This window comes from Coregonus clupeaformis, chromosome 29, assembly GCF_020615455.1.
Source record: "Coregonus clupeaformis isolate EN_2021a chromosome 29, ASM2061545v1, whole genome shotgun sequence".
In the NCBI taxonomy this organism is placed as follows: Eukaryota; Metazoa; Chordata; class Actinopteri; order Salmoniformes; family Salmonidae; genus Coregonus; species Coregonus clupeaformis.
This window is the reverse complement of record NC_059220.1, coordinates 32,622,015-32,643,574: the sequence shown is the minus strand read 5'-3', so window position 1 is coordinate 32,643,574 and position 21,560 is coordinate 32,622,015. Positions and strand designations below refer to the sequence as shown.

At 44.2% G+C, this 21,560-nt stretch overlaps 1 protein-coding gene and 1 pseudogene across 1 annotated transcript in view; one reads left to right on the top strand and one right to left on the bottom strand.

Moving 5' to 3' along the window:
- Positions 1-2,746, top strand: part of rab3gap2 (RAB3 GTPase activating protein subunit 2 (non-catalytic)) — a 21,708-nt gene extending 18,962 nt beyond the window's left edge. The window contains exons 31-34 of the mRNA XM_041855409.2: positions 744-959; positions 1,046-1,354; positions 1,497-1,661; positions 1,822-2,746. Of these exons, the coding sequence (XP_041711343.1) occupies positions 744-959; positions 1,046-1,354; positions 1,497-1,661; positions 1,822-1,974 (843 nt within the window). The 3' untranslated portion in view covers positions 1,975-2,746. The remainder of the gene's footprint in view (positions 1-743; positions 960-1,045; positions 1,355-1,496; positions 1,662-1,821) is intronic.
- On the bottom strand, positions 2,610-21,560 carry LOC121545053 (annotated as a pseudogene).

The following is a 21,560-nucleotide window of genomic DNA, read 5'->3' as shown; positions in this document are numbered from 1 at the left end:
TCTCATCTGTGATATTTTTGTTCAAAGACTCAGGTCACAAAAAATTAAATGAAATTACGTCTTACTAGTAATGCATGTATTGTTTCAGAAACATTACAAAGCATGCTCATGTTTTTTTGTGTTTTGTTGGTGTAATGTTACTGGACATTTCTTTATTTTGTCTGGTAAGAAATCTGATTGGCTGGTAGATTTTTAAATCTACCTGCCACAGTGGCTGGTGAACCAAAAAGTAAATTTGAGGCCCTGGCTGTTATGTAAGTGGTGGTGCTCAAAAAGGTAAAGGTGACCATTCTTCAGTGACTGAAGAGGGAGGGTGAAGCAGAGAAAGTGAAGGCTGGGGAACACACATACACGTTCTTTATTGTATAGGCTATTGTTGTTTAATGGGGCAGCTGGTGGTGGAATGTAATGTCTCTAACTTAAGTTTATTCAGTAACCAGTTCACAATAACATTGTTCTCTCTTAGATATATTGTATACATGTGGTTAACATGTTCAATTAATACATTATTATTATTATTATTATTAATAATGTAATGGATGTTTGTCTGTTTTCATTAAGGAGGAAAAAAGTTAGTTGCGAGCCCTGGTACCATTGCTGCAGCACAGGGACTTTGAAAAATTACTTTTGAACTAAAGCATTTGTAGATGCACAGATAGACGCCACTTTGGTTGATTTGATAGTGATACTGTCAAGTGAGGCTTTTCCTTGGTAACTCTGAACCACTTCCCCCTCTGCTCCAGGCGGACTCGGGGATAGAAGAGGTTACCCCTCCAGAGCTGTGTGTGGAGGAGGTGTGGGGGGGAGCGGAGGGTCCTGCCTCCATAGCAGAGTTAGCCCTGGAGCAGAGGGGAGTCCACTACCCCCTTGTACAACACCACTGTCTCCTGGCCTCTGTACTACACGCTGCTATGACCTTCAGCCTCAGAGTCAAACCACTCAGCCTGTTCGACAGCAAGGTGAGACAAACACGTGGTGTAAACCAAAAAGTACACACATGCATAACACCTACAGTATACTCACTACAAGTCTTTCCTTCTTCCAGGGTAAGAGTGCCTTCTTCAGAGAGCTGGTGTCCATCCAGCTGATGCCCAGTGGAGACATGGACCCTGGCCTGGTCTCCCTTAGACAGGAGTTCCTGCTCAGGGTGTTGACAGGCTGGGTGAAGACCCAGAGGGAGGCAGGGACGGGGGAGGCTCCTGCATCTGCCCGGCCGGACCTTGATTCAGGGGACGAGACGTGGCCCTCTCTGTGTCTGGACCTGGGGCCCCTGCTGCAAGTCAACCCAGACATCCTGCGCAGACACCTGGTGTGTGAGCTGTACAACCAGGGCCTGGACCCCCGGGCAGAGCAAGTAGGTAGTCATAAACACCAACAGGTCCCTCAATACAAAATACAAGGAACGCTATACACACATAGTAATCAAATGAATATGATCACTCACAAGGTATATAAAAAAATCGGAAGCCAACTGGTGTGTGTGTGTTGTCTGTCAGGTGATGTTGGAGGTGGAGGATAAGGACGTGTTGGGTTCCCAGCTGTTGGTTCTAACAGGCCAGAGGCTGAGCTACTCCCTGCTCCACACCCAGACCCAGACTAAGCCTGCCATGGAGCTGCTGGCACGCCTCCCCCCCACACTCTGCACCTGGCTCAAGGCTATGGTGAGACCAACCTCTGTGTTACCTTATAACATGTTAGAACCACTGTAGAACAACTGGCTCAAGGTGCTTAAAAGCATCTGTCTCTTAGCTTAATTCAACATCCCTAGTGTTGCGTGGGTTACTAATGGTGTTATTATTTATGTGTGTGTGTTGTCCCCAGGACCCCAGTGAGCTGGGGTGCCCGTCGGTGCCCCTGAGCCAGACCAGTAGGCTGGTGAGCCGCCTCATAGAGATCCTACCTGAGAACCACGGCCAGTACAGCCTGGCACTACACCTACTGGAGGCTGTGGAGGCCCTGCAGGGAGAGGACTGAGAGAGAGAGGGGGGGGGGGAAGAGAGCAAGAGGCTCAGGAAGAGAGGGAGCTAGATGGCCTGTGTGAAATTCCGTTCCTGCTTTCATTGCTAGCATCCAGGATAGGAGTGAGAGAGTGTGGTAGTAAACTGGTGAAGTCTATAATCCTATATATTTCCTATCATGTACAGTACAGGAAGGAGAGGTCAGGGAAACGGGGCGTTTTTATGAGAGGAAGGAGGCTCATGTGTTCAGTTGAAAAAAATCTAATTGTAAATGAAAAATGGAGGGAGGGACAGAGAGGATGTTTTTATTTGTTATTAATGGTTTTATTCAATCCAGTGCTTAATTATCAATGGTTAAGTCTGCATTTCTGAAGGGGATATGACTGGCTAGAGGAGTATGGCGTTGGATATGCATTTGTTTTTGTCACTTCCTACTTATTGTTTCTTTTTACTTTTCTGTCTGTCAGCTATACCTAGCAGCCCCTGTACTGTCCATTCTGAGACTTAACGATCCAATCAAAGGGGGTTGCAGGGTGTGTTTGTGTGCCATATCATTGTTTAGTAAGCATCCCTTTCTCCTCACCTGTCCCTCAGATTGGTAATGATGATGTATGATAAACAGACAGAATGGATTATATGGTTATTTTTGGTTATATATATATATATATATATACGCTGCTGTACTGTACTAGCTGTGCCTGTCCCCTCTGTACTGTTCTGTAGTTCTACACCCTGGCTGAGGAACCCACTGGGGGCAGACAAAACAGAATAAATAGGTTTAATGCTCAGCATGGTCTATCTATCGTTGGTCTCTTTCTCTCTGGGTCTGGGGTAAGAACAGTCAATGCTGGTCATGGTGGTAATTTCTAATCGGTAGCAGTACAGTATTCTCTCCAGACCATTCAGGTAGATCGATGTTTATAACGTTTCGTAACATTTGTACATAATGAGTGACGTTTTTTTCTTGGGTTCATACGGTTGGTCAATGACCTCATTCAGAGGGTGATGGGAATCACTGACTATTTGATGATTACTGTCAGGTAGCGCAATCCCCAATATACCATATCTGGCTTCCATGTGTATTGTGTTGGTTAATATTCAAACTAAAATAATAATCTTTAATTATTTAATGAGTTTGGTATAGTGTACAGGGATAGGAGTATTATACAGAGATTTGCATTTACAAGTAAACATTTGGAAGAACAATCACCCAAAACCATCATAATAATTTGTTAATGAACTCAAAACATCTTTCCCACATTTCTTTACTTTTGACATAGTAACATGAGTTACATTATGACTTCCAATTCAACATTAAACTTGAATAAAAATAAAAACCAAAGCACTCAATTGTACCATCCCCTATATATCCTCTCAACATACACATATAAACTTTAATCTGACTTCATGTCTGCCCTTTGACTTGATTCTCTCAGTAGGTATATTACTGTTCTCTGTGTCTCATAGGAGTGGTTCAGGAGTAAATACATTTCCCTTTCCAGGGAACATCACTGACGTGTGCCCTTCTTTGGGAGAGGTGTTATATAAACCCAAAAGGACTGCATAGCTCTTAAACCAGATGATAATTCTCTCCTCTTTCTTAAATAAATAAAAACAAAATGTGTGCTAAACCATCCATCCATCCTCGCTCTGCATGCAACAACATGCCAGAGTCAATGTCACTTAAAGAATTGTGGGTAATGTAGTTTTGGCAACTGCTAGACAGTGGCTGTCGCTCTGTTACCCCTCAGTACTGTTGCTAAGCTGGGTGTGTTTCTTTGTTGACCCCTGGTTGTCCGGGGTCAGTTCAAGCAGACAGACCGGGTCAGAGGGTCATTTGCAGGTTGTAATGGTGACGGGTGTGGGCGGGGGTGTCACTGAGCCCCGGTGAGGATGGTCTAGCAGCAGGGGCAGTCCGGGGAGTCTGAGGTGTAACGGCGGCACCGGGCCATAGAGGTGGGCACTGCCGCTACTTGGTAAGCACTGTCCTCACGGATAATCCCACCTGATTGGACAGAGGGAAGAGAGAGTAGTTGTAACACACTATTAATTAATGACAGTGTATTCATAGTAGTGTTCTAGTAACAGTGTAATAGAGTCAGGGCCGGTCCTTGCCGTTCTGCCACCCTAGGCGAGACCAAAGAAGGCAGTCCCCGCAAAACTAGAATAGTCCCAGTAAGCAAAATGACATTGAAACAACGTTTACTAAGACGTATTTTCCAGACGTTGAAGTTAGGTTGAATTTAGGTTCTGAATGAAAGGTGAAAATAAGTATTTTCCAGACGTTGAAGTTAGGTTCATTTTCGGTTCTGAACCAAACCGGTCCGTGGATGTGGATATCAAGACCGGTCCGAAATGCACCAAAAAAGACGTTCAAAAGGCGTCGGCCCGTGCTTACTGATGTGTAGCCTACAGTGTTGCCTGAAATTTAATTTTATGAATGCCCATCTGTGGTAAGCCTACCGTTTGTAAAACACCCAAAAAATATGTTGGCTCTTGCTTACTGGTTCCTGTGACTAATCAATTTGGCTATTTAAGCTCTGAATATCAGCTACCCAACTTTATCAGGAGTTATCGTGAGTCTATTTGCAATATGTTTACACAGCAGGAAATGCAGAAGTATTTTCTTTTTCGCTATGATCAGCTTGTCAAAAATGTACGGATACAAACTTGAAATGGGTTGAAACTCCTGGACAACAGTTGTGATTGTCCATTCCATATTGTCCATTTTACTTTGACCTGTCCTGTTTTTAGGATATGTTGTTTGTTAACCTGAAAACACATTTTTTATTTGATTGGGCGCCATTTAGGTTAGGCTATTTGATCTGTGAAATCTGCAGGATGTAGAACGTGTCCATCTCATTACATTGTCATACATTTTATCTCCAGCCTGTAGGCTACAGACAAGGCCATATACTCTTTCTTCCATATACTATATCTGCTACATGATTTATGTTCAATGATTTCCTTGACGGAACGTTGGTGGGGCATGGCAGCGATGCGTCTCTCCAACAGCACCCTGGAATATTTTGCACCCCTGCCTTTGACAAAGTGGGCACTGCTTACCACAGGGTGGCATCAACGCTCATCTAAAAAGCCCTTATGCAACTGGTTGAGAGAAATTGTAATTGTTTTGGGGCAGAATTATGTAAGGTTTTATGTGTTGTTGTTGGAGGTGCATCTTGGTCAGTTTAGCTCAGAAAATGCCGACCTCGTCAATCTGCCGTCATAGGCTGCCTAATGAGCGGGCCGGCCGTGAATAGACTAGTAGTAACTATGTAATAACATAACAATAGCAGTGGTAGTAGTAGGAATACTATTTACCAAGAGTATCAGTACCTGTCCTTGATGATGCTGAAGTAGAAGCTGGAGAGGTCCCTGGTGATGAAGGCTTGGAGCAGGCGGATGGCCCTGCCCGCATCAAAGTCATTGTAGGCATCTGTCATCTTCATACTGTAGTCCCAGAGCAGGTGCAGCAGGTACTGGTCAATGTAGTTCATTTCTTTGGGGTCCACTGCCTGAGTACGAGGGTCAAAACCCTGCAGATTCCCCAGCAAGAACTTCAGGGTATTCCTCAACTAGAAAGAGAAAGGGTGGGTGGAGGAGTTATTATAGCATTGTCAGTCTGGAGAAGCAGGGAGAGACCAACTTCCATACAGATGGACATATTTTCAGACAAATTGACAGACACACAGGAGACACCATGAGAGACTCACCTCATCGATGATGTCTCTGGCTGAGATGAGCATGGTTGAGCCGATCTGGACCTCAGAGAAGACGTTGGACTTTGCCACCCACCAGTGCAAAACATCCACCCCATAGGCAGGAGACACACTGGGGTCCTGGGAGAAAGAGAGGGAAAGAGACAGAGAGATAGGGGATGAGAGAGGGGTCGCCTTCCCACCCCAGGAGTGTGTGTGTATGTGTTTCTCCAGTAAGTGGGGATCTCATCCACTGCCTCTCACCTTCCCGCCGTGGATGACTGTATCTGGGTCTACTAAGTTGCCTAAAGACTTATCTCCTTTCTCACTGACCACAAAGTCATGTACTACTAGAGCCCTGAGAGAGAGAAATTACTAATGTATACATTTTCTTCTCTGAATTTCATACAGACACAGATACAGCAAGCCCACTTCGATATTAAAGGCTTTCACTGACTTGTAGGGTGCCATTTTCTGCACGCCGACACTGGTGAGCAGAGAGGACTGGAACCAACCTCCTATCTGGTCCTTCCCCTCTACATACACATCAGCCCTCGCGTCCGACTCTGAGGGAGAGAAAGGGGAGAAATATGTTGAGGTTTTAGCAGTGGTTCTCTGAAAGCTAGCATCTGCAGCTGAAACAATAAAGCAGACTCCTCGGCTCTGTTTTAGTCAAAAGCATTCATTTATAAGTCCAAAAATGTATGTAGCAACTGCAGATTCCAGCTTTAATCAGATAGTATCAGGAGAACTTCACTGACATTGTCCACAGAGGCAGGAGAAGTCTAGAGAGACAGACTACAGCCATTGTTAGTGAGGACATTGAGGCCTACGCATATGACAAGTCTGCAGTGTACTGAAGTACACCAATATCGTGCAACAACGCCTTGACCAATGCCCTGTGTGAATGTAGTAGCAACATACATTCCACCTTGGCCAGCCTTCAGAGACAGTACAGAAATGTTACATGACGGGCAGTTTTCCAAAGCCACAGGGCAGTGTAGAGGTTAGAGAGAGGCTTGAAGATCCTCCCTTGCTGCCTTTCGAGAGACAGATAGCTGACTAAACAGAAAGGAGCACAGTCAGGGAGTGAATTCTGAACGGGAAACTACCCTTAAGGTGCTCAGCTCCCAGATAAGGTGCTCAGAGTCCCACATGCTGAGGAGAGAGTCAGAGAGAGAGGGTGGGAGGGAGAGAGAGAAAGTGAGAGAAAGAAAGCGAGAGAAAGGAAATAGAGAGAAGGTGATGGAGAGGAGGTAAAAGAGAAGGAGGGATGAGTAGAAGGAGGTAAAGTCTTGGGTTGGGTTATTAACCTGGCACAAGGGGTTTGCGTAGGAGGCAGGGGAGCCAGCTGAGCCGTGACTCAGGAGTCAGAGTCGCTTTCTCCTTCATCTCTGAAAACACAACACAACCACTCACAATGGCAACATGGATACATCTCAGGAAATGGTGTGGTTTACATGTATCTGAACATTGGAGTGTACAAAACATTAAGAACACCTTCCTAATATTGTGTTGCACATCCCCTTTTGCCCTCAGAACAGACTCAATTTGTGAGGGCATGGACTCTACAAGGTGTCAAAAGCGTACTACAGGGATGCTGGCACAAGTTGACTCCAATGCTTCCCACAGTTGTGTCAAGTTGGCTGGATGTCCTTTGGGTGGAAGACCATTCTTGATACACGGGAAACTGTTGAGCTTGAAAAACCCAGCAGCATTGCAGTTCTTGACACAAACCGGTGCACGTGGCACCTTCTACCATAGCCCGTTCAAAGGCACTTCAATCTTTTGTCTTGCCCATTCACCCTCTGAATGGCACACATACACAATCCATGTCTCAATTGTCTCAAGGCTTAAAAATACATCTTTAACCTTTCTCCTCACCTTCATCTACACTGATTGAAGTGGATTTAACAAGTGACATCCATTAGGGATCATAGCTTTCACCTAGATTCACCTGGTTAGTCTATGTCATGTATGAAAAATGTATGCACTCACTAACTGTAAGTCGCTCTGGATAAGAGTGTCTGCTAAATGACTAAAATGTAAATGTAATGAGCAGTTCCTAATGTTTTGTACAATCATCCTCACCATCAACAATAAATACTTATCTAAGGAGGTGTCAGTGTGTGTTCCTCAGGGAGACTTATCTAGTTGTTGATGTGAGAGGACTAAGCTGCTACATAGGTAGAGATAGAGTTTAAGTAATTGCTACTGGATGAACTATTCACAATGAGCAATGTGGCAAATAGAGATAGCATTACCAGGAAGTTTGTAAGTCTTCAGTAACTGCGTAGTGCAGTAAGGACACTTAGCATTACTGGCTGTGTGAGCATAGGTAGGCACTTACCAAATTGTGATTTAGCTAGGCCTAGCTAAGAAGACGCAACCTTCAGAAACAACCTTGAATTCTAAGAATTTAACGTAATCGCTAGTGTAAGAATACTTGGCAGCAGTAGTATGTAGCTTTGCCAGAGTAGCTAACACTGAACTTCACCTTCAAGAACAGCAGCCCAGGAGGTTCCACTGTCAAACCAGATGTCCAACACATCTTCTCCATGCTCATAGTCTGTTACCTCTTCTGCTTTACTCTAACAAACACACGTGTTAACCTTTCACACACGGTGCTAAAGTCATCTCCTAATTATACAACCATATTCACTGACTTGTGAGTGAAAGTAGCAGTTACAGTGCCTCCAGAAAGTATTCACAACCCTTGACTTATTCCACATTTTGTTGTTACACAGCCTGAATTTAAAATGGCTTAAATTAAGATTGTGTCGCCTGATCTACACACAAAACCCTATTAGGTCAAAGTGGAACTAACGTTTTTAGAAATGTTTACAAATTAATTACAAATGAAACTGAAATGCCTTGAGTCAATAAGTATTCACCCCTTTTGTTATGGCAAGCCTAAATAGGTTAAGGAGTAAAAATGTGCTGAACAGGTCACATAATAAGTTGAATGGACTCACTGTGTGTGCAATAATAGTGTTTACCATGATTTTTAGATCTACCCCAAATATATACCCCACACATACAGATAATTGTAAGGTCCCTAAGTCGAGCAGTGAATTTCAAGCACAGATTCAACCACAAAGACCAGGGAGGTTTTCCTATGTTTTGCAAAGGGCACCTATTGGTAGAGGGGTAAAAAAAAAAAAAAAGCAGACAATGAATACCCTTTGAGCATGGTGCAGTTATTAATTTTACACTTTGGATGGTGTCACTACAAAGATACAGGCACCCCCTTCTTAAATCAGTTGCCGGAGAGGAAGGAAACCACTCAGGGATTTCACCATGAGGCCAATGGGGATTTTAAAGGTCATGAACAATCAAAATCATATTTTTCATGAAATTGGATGCTATTTGAATGAAACCAGATCAAAGTATGATGACCAAAGTATGGAAAATGACTGGCTTCTATATTGATAAAGTTTGATCATAAAGTTACTGGTCCACTCTCCCATTTCAAACATTTGGATTTAGGGAGGCAGGATTATTAAGGGGATGAGGTGACATCACCCTAACTCTCATTTTAATACACCAATGGTAACATGATATTCTCTTACCTAATCTAAATAAGTACCTGTCTTGTTTTGTACGCTTTGTACAAAATAATAAAATGCAGGACGACAGGATATTTATAAACGTAGCTCTTTGTTAACTAGCTATAACGTGCATGTCCATGTGTCTCTGGCCATGATCATCTTAGAATGACCTCACCACCTGGGTGGTCTTAACCAATCATTGCACAGTATGATGCATCCAGATTACAATTCAGTATGGTGACACATATGAATATTACATCCCCCTTCTTTTAAAAAAAGAAAAAATATGTGGAACAATAAAGCGTTTCTTTTGAATATATGCTCTGTAGTTTGAACTCGAGGGTAAGTAACCATTTAAACTGCACCAACTGCATCAACATAACAGACAAACAATGATTCAGCATATTGTTATTTTTAGAACAAATATTTCTCAGCAACTCAGCTTTTCACTGTAGCAATGACATCTCAACATATCAAACAAATACAATACCAAAGCATTTCAAGTTAACTTTCAATAACAAGTTTACAGTCTGGAAACTCTTTTAGGGCAGATCCGCCTACACCCTTTGACATTTCACAGGTCTAGGACAGCTCTGAGCTTTGACCTCTCTTCCTGACCTTGTGTGATATAGGCTGAGCATGCTTCTGTGTCAGTCAACAGTTCTTGTGGTGTTGCAGGTAAGTATGGTGTATGTTGTGTTGTGTCTGTGTTTAGTCCATCCCGTTCTCTTTCAGGGGAACAGTTCATCTCGTCAGTGTGTTGTTCTTTTGTGTTCAGTAGGTGTGACGATTGCGGCGGTACACCGCTCCTTCTGCGGTGCGAGCGTGATATGAACGTTCAGTGTCAGCTGGTTGGATGACGACTGCTGGCTTCCAGTAGCCATGCTCCTGGATTCTAACTGACTCTCCGTCGTTCAGTGGTGGCAGTGGTCTGGCTGACCTGTCGTAGTATCGCTTTTGCTGTTGCTGTCTCTGTGCACGTTTTGCATGCACTTCCTTGTAGCTGACGACCTCAGGTTGCAGCTGCTGGTTGGTGCTGGGGAGGATTGAGCGAAGTCTGCGGCTCATCAACAGCTGGGCTGGTGATTTGAAGTTGTCAACTGGAGTGTTGCGGTATTCAAGGAGACTGAGGTAGGGGTCTCTCTTGTCTGCTTTTGCTTTGTCCATGAGTGATTTAGCGATCTGCACAGATTTTTTCAGCAAGGCCATTACTTTGAGGGTAATGTGGGCTTGTGGTGACGTGTGTGAACTCCCATGCTTTTGTGAAGGATTCAAACTCATTTGATTTGTAACAGGGCCCATTGTCAGATATTAAAGTCTCTACAATGCCATGCCTGGCAAAGGCTGCTTTCAGCTTGTGTATCACAGCTGCAGATGTGGTGCTGTGAAGCTTGTCGAGTTCAAAGTATCTGCTGTAGTAGTCCACTGTTATAATGTAGTCCTCGTTGTTCCACGTGAACAGATCGGTTGCCCACGACCTGCCAGGGTCGGTCTGGGATACGGTGAGGTAACATTGGCTCTTTTGGTGTTCGAAGCGTCGTTTCAAGACACGTGGGGCATTTACCAACCATGTCCTCTATTTGTTTGCACATTCCGGGCCAAAACAAAATGTCCCGTGCTCTCTGTTTGCACTTTTCCATGCCCATGTGTCCAGCATGGATCTTTGTCAAAATCTCTTCTCTGAGACTGGTAGGAATGATGATTTTCTCTCCTTTGAAAAATGATTCCGTTGATCTGTGATAGTTCGTCACGATGGTTCCAGAACTCTGAGACGCTCTGAGGGCATTTTCTCCTCTCCTCAGGCCATCCTGACTGTATGACTTTCCTCAGCTGTGTGAGTTGTGTGTCTTTTTTCTGTTTCTGCTCGGATCTCCTTCAGTTTTGTGTCACTAACTGGTAAGTTGCTGTACACAGTGTGCACCTGCATGTCCATGCCTTCACTGAGGCTGCTGTCCTTGTAGGTAGAAACTTCCTGGAGAGTGTGTCTGCGACAGGGATGTCTTTGCCTGGACGGTGAGTGATTGTGAAGTCGTATTTTTGTAGTTGAAGGATCATTCTCTGTAGCCTTGGCGGGGCTGCGGCTAACGGTTTCCTCATGATTGACTCGAGGGGCTTGTGGTCTGATTCCACAATGACTTGTCGTCCATAGACATACTGATGGAAACGCTACATCCGAACAGAATGGCGTACAGCTCCTTTTCGATTTGAGCGTAGTTGATTTCACAGTCTGTGAGAGATTTGGGAAGCGTAGCCGATGGGTTTTCCTTCTTGCAGTAGCACTGCCCCTAGTCCATACTTTGAACGCGTCCACCTGGAGTCTGAGCTCTTTGTTGGGGTCGTAGTAGGCAAGGATTGGTCCTGGTTCTCTCGTGATCAAGTCTTTCACTTTCTGGAAAGCGATGTCGTGTTGGTTGTCCCAGAGGAACTCACTGGACTGCTTTAGCAGCTGACGCAGGGGTGCATTAGCATTGGAGAGGCTGGGTGCGAACTTGGCTAAGTAGTTGACCATGCCAAGCACTGTTTTCAGCTCTGCGCGGTTCTTTGGTGGCTCCATTTCCTTTATGGCTGAGATCTTCTGCGGATCTGGCTTGATTCCATTCGCTGTGAGAAGATGCCCGAAGTAGCTGACCTCTGTAGCGCCGACTGTGCTCTTCTCGGGGGTTGAGCCGGACTCCTCTCTCGCGGACCTTTGCAGCATCGCGCTGAGGTTTCTGTCGTGTTCCTCTTTGGTTCGACCATAGACAAGGATGTCGTCCACAATTGCCGCGACTCCGTCGAGGCCTTCGTACACCTCGTCGATCTTTCGCTGAAACTCGTCTTGGGCTGAGATAATCCCAAAAGGCAGGCGACGGAACCTGTAGCGTCCAAACGGTGTGTTGAACGTTGTGAGCTTAGATGACTCTTCTGTGAGCTTGATAGCCCAGTAGCCTGATTCTGGCGTCCATGACACTGAAGTAGCGTGCGCCCGCTAGCTTGTGTGTGATGCCATCTAGCGTCGGTAAGGGGGTAATGGGGGCGTTTGATAGCCTTGTTCAAGTCTCTTGGGTCGAGACATACTCTGAGCTTGCCTGTCCGTGGTTTCTCCACCACCACTAACGCGTTGACCCAATCCGTCGGTTCTGTAACCTTGGTGACGATGTCAGATTGCTCCATGCTCTCCAACTCTTTCTTCAGACGGGCGCGGAGAGCAAGTGGAATCTTTCTCGGTGGGTAGATCACAGGGGGTTGCGTCTGGGTTAAGGTGAATGGTACATTCTCCTGGGAATAGTCCTATTCCTGTAAAAACATCAGCAAACTCCTCCATGACATTCTCTATCTCTACTGGTGCTGTCACTGATAAAACTAGCTTGATAAGGTCCATGTCTAAACATGCTTTTAAGACCTAGCACTGCAGGTGCTCGAGTGTCAACAACGTAAAAGTCCAACATCATGTCCCTTTCCTTGTATTTGCATTTGAGAGTGCATGTGCCTTTTACTGGGAGCTGTTCACCACCATAACCAGTCAGTCTGCGCGTGGTGGGCTGTAGCTCACACTCAGATGTCAAGCTTCTGTACTTACTCAGAGGAATAATGTTTACTTGTGCACCAGTGTCTAGTTTGAATTTTAGCTCTGTGCCTTGTCTTCCTATCTCAATGTCAGCAAAGGCTTGCTCTGTCTCTGATATCTGACTTTTCTGTGTCACTGAATCAATAAACAGTTCATCAGCATTTGACTCTTTGATTGACATTTCATCTTCACTCACTGTATGTACTGTTTTTCCACGGTAAACTCTGCACACTTTTGCAAAGTGATTCCATTTTCCACATTTAGTACACTGTTTGCCTTTAGCTGGGCAATTCCCCTGTTCGCCATGCACTTTGTATCCACAATATCCACATGTTTTGGGGGCGTTTGGAGTCTGTGTCGCTCTGTTTTGGAGTTCTGTCTGTCTCCGTTCTGAAACATGCTCTCTGGGCACTGGAGGTGTGCTTTGATGTCTGCCTGACTGCGTGCACTGCTTGTTCACGTGATGCGCTCATGCTGCCGCCTGGAAATGGTTTTCATCTGAACCTGTGCTAGCTCGTGAGATCTGGCTATGTCGATAGCTTTGTCCAGCGTTAACTCTGATCCAACATTCAAAAGTTTCTCTCTCACTCCATGGTGATTGTATTCCAAATACAATACGGTCCCTGACCATCTCATCCTTGTTTGCATAATCACAGTCTTTCACAAGCAGACGCAGCTCAGTGACAAACTGTTCAAACGATTCACTAGCGCCTTGTACTTTCTCATGGAATTTGTACCTAGCGAAAATTGTATTGGTCTTTGGCAAAACATATGCTTCAAAGCGATCGTAGTATGTTTTCAGTACCTTTGATTCAGCCTCGGTAAGTGTCCATGTGTTGTAAATGTCTCTCCCTTTTTCACCGATCCAGAGGAGCAGGTAGCTGCACTTTTCCTCTTCTCCTCTTTCCTTCAGAGGACCCGTGAACATCAGCTCCACATGCTGTTTGAACTTACGCCATGCATCGGGTAGATTTGTAGACCCCCAATCCATTCGAGGTGAAGGAACTCCAGCAAAATCCATCTTTTAGTCCCTTTTACTCTGACACCATGTCTTGTTTTCTACGCTTTGTACAAAATAATAAAATGCAGGACGACAGGATATTTATAAACGTAGCTCTTTATTAACTAGCTATAACGTGCATGTCCATGTGTCTCTGGCCATGATCATCTTAGAATGACCTCACCACCTGGGTGGTCTTAACCAATCATTGCACAGTATGATGCATCCAATTACAATTCAGTATGGTGACACATATGAATATTACAGTACCACATTGTAACCAACATTGGAAAAGGCGTGTTTGGAGGGGCATGGTTTATATGGCTAGATAGCTACTCTACTGGTGCCAGCATTTTACTGTAGGGTGTCAGCAAATATAATTAAAAGTTTACACTATTCATCTATGGCAAAGATACTTTCATCTGTGTCTGGTGTTAGCTAGTTACTGGCTAGCTAGGTCTTCAGCCAGCATGGAACAAAAGGGGGGGAAGGGTCGTTGAAAACTCTGACGCAGTTGTCATGTCAACACATCCGTCAGTGCTGCTATGAACTGCATCACAAGAGACATGCCAAACGGGAGATGTATAAAAACATTGATGCAATTTTAATTTTGTTTGAGTTGCTTTGTGCATCACCAAATTTGCATGAGATTATATTACTGCAACACTGCATCCAAGTTTCTTGACATAGGCGTTTCAAAGAGCTGTCAGACAAGGCGAGCTCATTAAAATAAGCTCCCCGCCCACTCAGCCTGTCTTTTCAAACTTCCTGGTAGTTAGCCATGAGAAAAATAGTACTTTTTCTCAAATTCTTAGCATTTTTATCCCCCAAAAATATTATGAGTGATATTTTAGTCATTTAAAAAGGCTATTTTACATGGGAATCAGAATGACTGTTTGGGACCTTTAAAACAGTTACAGAGTTTAATGGATGTGATAGGAGATAACTGAGGATGGATCAACAACATTGTAGTTACTCCACAATGCTAACATAAATGACAGAGTGAAAAGAAGTAAGCCTGTACAGAATAAAAATATTCCAAAACATGCATCCTGTTTGCAATAAGGCACAAAAGTAATACTGCAAAAAATGTGGCAAATAAATGTTGCAAATAAATGAACTTTTGGTCCTGAATACAAAGCATTATGTTTTGGGCAAATCAAACACAACACATCACTGAGTACCACTCTTCATATTTTCAAGAATGGTGGTGGCTGCCTCATGTTATGGGTACGCTTGTCATCGGCAAGGACTAGGGAGATTTTTTTAGGATAAAAATAAACAGAATAGAGCTAAGTACAGGCAAAATCCTAAAGGAAAACCTTGTTCAGTCTGCTTTCCAACAGACACTGGGAGACAAATTCACCTTTCAGCAGGAAAATAATCTAAAATACAAGGCCAAATATACACTGGAGTTACTTACCAAGACAACATTGAATGTTCCTGAGACTCAGCTGTAATCACTGCCAAAGGTGATTCTAACATGTATTGACTCACTGGGTTGAACACTTATATAATCAAGATATATTGGTGTTTTATTTTCTATTCATAAAAAAAACATAACTTTTCTTCCACTTTGACAGAGTATTTTGTGTAGATCGTTGACAAAACAATGACAATTAAATCAATTTTAATCCCACTTTTTAACACAACAAAATGTGGAAAAAGTCAAGGGGTGTGAATACTTTCTGAAGGCACTGTATATGTACTGTTCCCTGCTCTGCACTGCGGAGAATCACCTTCTTGAGCACCTCAGGGGGCAGTAGAGATTCCAGGGGCAGCTCCCACCAGCAGTCACTGCCCTTCTCTGAGAAGAACTGGGCCACATGGGATACAGTGTGCCTGTAGGGGGAGAGTGCAGGGGTCAGAGTGGGGTGGCGGTTTGTGTGTGTGTGTGTAATTACTTGTTCAGGAGAGGCTCTCCTGTCTCTTTGTGGTAGAACACAGGTATGGGCACACCCCAGCTTCTCTGGCGAGAGATACACCAGTACGGTCTTCTGTCCAGCTGGGCCAACAGACTGCCCTTTGCTGACTCTGGCATTACACGCACCTTTGCCAGCACGTCCTACACACACAGTCAGAAAGAGTTTCTTAATCCTAGAGGAAGACGCATTCTCAGTTTCTAAGAGTCCAACTAACTGGGTGGGACTTGTTCTAAGTTATGTGAGTGAGAGTCATCGCCTGTTTGAAAGAATCATTCTTAATGTATCACAGTGAGAACTGAGAATCATTCTCTGTTTGTAAGAGTTATTCCCAGTGTGTGATTCCAACCTTGGCCTTGTCTTTGAGGCTTGCAGTGTTGATGAACCACTGTTTTCTGGGTTGGATGATTACAGGCTGTTTACTCCCCCAGTCGTATGGGTAGCTGTGGACACACTCCTCCTCCTTCACAAGAGCACAGACCGCCTTCAGCATGATCACTGATACACACACAGAAAACACACAAAAGCGTGTACAGAGAGGCAGAAGCTGAACTAGAACTCTGTCGCTCACACACATACAGTTTCTTCCTACCCGTGTAATTTCCCTCCCCCATCACAGACTGCTAGCTCATTGAACCTGCCTTCCTCATCCACCATACACTCCTGGAACAGGAGAAACATACACAGCCGTACATATATAATTGGAAGTTCATAAAGACTTACAAACTACTGTTTTAGCCTGGACGCCAGACTGCTTCGGGAGTTGGCTTATCAGAGACTAACTGGCATCCAAGTTAGTGAACTCATTCTGCTCTGTCAATCCAGCTGCTATATCAGTCAACTAAAAGAACGCACCCCTGTTAGTTTAAACTGTGAGGCCACACTGTGGGCAGGAGCTGTGTGGACCAATCCTGTTCCTTTTCCCATGGTCAAAAGATTAGCTGGAAGCAATGGAACCTCTTTCCCGGGAATGGTGGGATGCTGGCAGACTCCGCCCTCAAGTTCTGCACCTAGAGGTGGGGATGGGAAGAAAAAGCATTAGAATGACAGGTGAAAAGACAGTGTGTGTGTTTGTCTGAGAGTGTGGATAGTTTACCTGTGAAGGTGCCCACACTCTCCAGCTCTGTGCCCAGCAGAGTTGCCAGGCTGGAAACGCGCTCTGTGGCCACTAGGAGAAGCTGTGAGCTGTCTGCCCTCTTCACTACTGATTACCTGTGGGTGAGAAATGATAACACATTGACAACAGATAGGAGATATACCTTATCATGTTAGTGATTCTAGTGAATGTGCAGTCTGCAGGTATCTGTGTGCGGGGTGTCTGTTGACAGTGGCACTTACTGGGCATTGGAAATAAAGCAGATAGCCTGGTTGGCTGGGATGGTCCATGGTTGGGTGGTCCACACCAACACAGAAATGCTGCCCAACTCCCCTGCAGCTTCCGCCATCTTAGTGGGCAGGATGACCAGGGCGAAGGTGGCGTAGATTTCCTTGCTCACATGCTGGGGGCTATACTCTAGTTTTGCCTCCGCAAGAGCCATCCTGGAGAGAGAGAAGGTAGAGGAAGAAATAGAGATATGGAGGGGGAGAATGGAAGGAGGGGTGAGAGGGGGGCTGAGAATGAGGAGGGACAGAGAAAGCCACCAAAGTAGAGACTTGTGATATCCAGAAGCCACTCAGTGCTACCTAACTGGAGGAAGGAGACCAGAACACTGGTGTATAGTCCTGTGAGATCAGAACCTAGAAATGACAACACAAGAACAAACAGTTAGATCCTGAAATGGAGAGACAGAGCAAGAGAGAGAAAGAGAGAGTAAGAATGAGTCAGGTCCTCTGGAGAGGCAGGCTGGCCCGAATAGAATAAATAGAACAGAATAGAATAAAATTGAATATATCCCACCTTGCTGTGCATCTCCTGGAAGACCTTGTGCTGAGCTGCCTCATAAGTCCCATCAAAGGTGTAGTAGCAATTATCCCAGTCCGACATCCCTCCCCAGCGCTGGAACGCAGCGCGCTGACGAGCAATTGCCTCCTCCGCAAACTCCCAAGCTGGAGAGCAGAGGGACCAGAGTTTATCAACAGAGACACAGCTGATTTTCTTGCATCATACATACACAGGGGGATATCAGATTCTATTCAATCAATAGGCAGAGTTGTTTTTGTGTTTTAGTGATCAACGGTCATGTGATGAGTCATTTTGCCTGAGACCTGAATATTTCAATGCCTAGGCTTTTAGTGGCCTACGCTTTCAGCTCAATAGGCTAACATGATCCTAGCCGGCTCTTGCTGGCGACCTGGGTTTGATACCCAGTCAGTTCCATCCGTACACAGTAAGTGACCAGTAAGTATGAGCTATTTACACCCAGCCTGGGACATAGTGGACCTGCTTCCCCCTCAACATCTCAAAGCGGTTCTGGATGTCTTTGAGAATCTGGAACACACAACATAAGGAAGCATTTTGATAGGGCTTTGACTTGCCCTAGTCAAAGCCCTGCTTTGACATTGAGTGACCACTGATTAGGCTAATCTCTGTTATAGTTTCAAGTCCACTTAAGAAACATTGCACAGCTGGATTCTCAGTAATTAGTTAATAACAACCAATGATGGATATAAACCCTGGATTGCGCATGCTATGTATTGGCCATTGAGAGGCTTTGAAGCCACCGGTCGGCCATATTGGCACTCCCTAATAGGAGCAGTCCTCCAGAGGAATTAACGGAATTCTACTCCATTTCAATTAAATATTTCAAGGACAAAATTACATGTATTTAAGTATTTTTTTGTTGTAGTGGGGACAGTAACATTAGTACACAAAAAAAACCAGTAAGGAAAACATTTATATATATATATATATATATATATATATATATATATTATTTTTATGTTTAGCTCACATAATATAACTTAAAAGTATACATAAAGGTGTCTGTAATAGAATAAACGTGTCAACAACAAATGTAGACATTAATAAATGCATTTCTATAGCTTCCAAAATCTTTTTTACTATAGGCCCTTTTCACGATGACGTCATCTAACTTCCGCCTTTCCGCGTAGCAGGTTAACTTCACTTCCGTTCGCCCGTAACCTGAGACTTCTCAACGAAAATACAACTGTTGACCACTAACTAGCAAGCTAGCTACTTGAAGAAATTCAAAGGTACGTTTAAGTTAAATTAGTAAAGTTAAGAGTAATAATGTTTTACGTATATGCAATGGTTTGTAACTTGCTAACGTTATTGTTAATTCATAATTGTTCACTGCCTTAGTTACTTAAAAGTGGGCTAACGTTAGCTAACAACAACTTAGTACCAGATACCGATAACGTTAAAGGTAGCGTTACATTGCTGCCTGGCTGTAATGTAACAAGTTTACTTAGCTAGCTATCTAACCCTTTGTTAGGCAGTTAGTTTATTCATGAATGTATAGTAACTCACCTATTCAAATACTGTTGTGCATGATAGCTAGATAAATATTGATTGACACTGACACTGACACTTGTTTTTTCTTAGCCGCTGGTTTACACACCGCCATATCATTGGTGGCCTCTGGTACAATTCCCTGTGATATAATAATGATGAACAATACATTGTCAAAAGTCAATACAAACTGCAAAGTTCTGCATCAGTGTAACAAATAATGTCTGACCTGTGTCCTAGGCCGGTGCCAGGTCTGCAGTGCGCTGGTGCATGACAGAGGCAATGGCACTGTCTTAAAGCCCATGGTAACATAGTGAGCACTTTGAAAAAGAAGTGCTACTATGTGATTACATAGTGCTTTCCCAGCAGAGCAGGAACATGACATGTGATTGAGTACCACAGGAACCTCTGCAGAGTCTAGTGTAACCTGTTCATAGAGACATAACAATTAGTGCTGTACTTACAAAACATTTTTTCTGCGTTTCATTATAAACTACTGTACACAATTTTCAAAACCCAATTTCTTTTTTTTTTTTTTTAAAATTGGCTGTTCTGAAACCTTTGACAAGTAGTGCCAACACTTATCGAAAATTTGAACATTTTGAGTTATCACAGAATCTTTCCCAGTCTTTATTGCCGTCAACAACCCACATCGGTTTGTAAGAATTTCGTTGTGTATTAAGTTTAATGATACAAAATCAGAGCTCAGACTGAGAAACAAACTGATCCACAGTGGAACTTTGTGGAATCATTCTTATTAAATCTGCAACCGCAGCAAAACACAACAAAAAGAAAACTTATCTATCTTAACCTATCTTATCATAATGTTAGAGAACTGTTTATCTGAGAAACCTGAAGCCGATGAGCCTCCTCATTTTTCTTCATGGACCTGTAACATCGCCCTCTCACTGTCACCTCACCGTTAACTACACTTGAGACTGTTTCAATACAGTGATTGGGGAGAAAGGGCGCAGCATTAGCCATTAATACATTACTGACTCTTATCTTACGGTCGATACAAACAGCAGTAATATTAAAAAGAGGCTGCAAAACAGAAACTTCGTCAGCTCATAACCTTCGCTAGCATAGGGCTAATTTAAGCTAAATAAAGATAAACACGTACCTTCATAATCAAACAGGTAACCTTCAACGAAGAACTTGTAGCCTTTATCAAGCTTCGATCTTGAAGTAAGGGACCACTTGTCAGCAAGTCGTTCTACGTCGTTAAGTCGTATTGGTGGCAGATGTGAAAGGGACTGGGTGAACTCCATAATGATGTGCTACTAGCTAAGCGTTCCTAAGCGACACCGGATGTAAACATAACCTGCATCGCGGCAGAACGGAAGTTGTCTGACGTCACGTGAAAAGGGCCTATTGAGGAGGAGTACCAAGATGGCTGCGCGGTGGCTTCAATACAGCGCCCCCTATCAGTCATCCAGGGTTTATACCCATCGTTGCTTCATTGATAACAACATACTGTACCTTATTGAGGGCATGTCCCACATGTGAGTCCCCATTGGCGTATGGGGAGCCATCGTGGAGACAGCATTCCTTCTTGGCCTTCCTCTCGCTCTGCCATGAGTAGAGCTCTGCAAAGCCACACTCCTAGACACAGGAAGAATCAATACACTGACTGTCAAATCTGAAGTCATAAGACAGGCACATAGCTCAATCTCAGACACTCTGTCTCATGGAGAAATGCCTAGCTAGCAAACCAGAATGATACTAGCTAGTCCTGAAGTGGGTAGCAAACATGTCTTGTTAGTTTATCTCACGTTTCTTAGCAATCAGTCACACCCTTTCAAAACGTGGCTCACTGGTAAGCTAGCTAGTAGCTACACTATATGACCAAAAGTATGTGGACACTCGCTTTCGAACATCTCATTCCAAAATCATGGGCATTAATATGGAGTTGGTCCCCCTTAGCTGTTATAACATCCTCCACTCTTCTGGGAAGGCTTTCCTCTAGATGTTGGAACATTGCTGCGGGGACTTGCTTCCATTCATCCACAAGAGCATTAGTGAGGTTGGGCACTGATGTTGGGCGATCAGGCCTGGCTCGCAGTCGGCGTTCCAATTCATCCCAAAGGTGTTCAATGGGGTTGAGGTCAGGGCTCTGTGCAGGCCAGTCAAGTTCTTCCACACCGATTTCGACAAACCATTTCTGTATGGACCTCACTTTGTGCACGGGGGCATTGTCATGCTGAAACAGGAAAGGGCCTTCCCCAAACTGTTGCCACAAAGTTGGAAGCACATAATCATCTAGAATGTCATTGTATGAGTTTCTGTCCGGTTAGTTTCATGGGGATTTCAGTGCGGAGAAACAACACACTATCACAGTACGGGCCCCGCTCCCTGGGCGGCTATAACTGAACGGTGCCTTCGGTGGAGCTGACATTTTGACAGGAGCTGGTGTTGAAGGAGAGTGCGCGGTGGAGTAGGGCGCCACTCCAGGCACTCGGTCCCCAT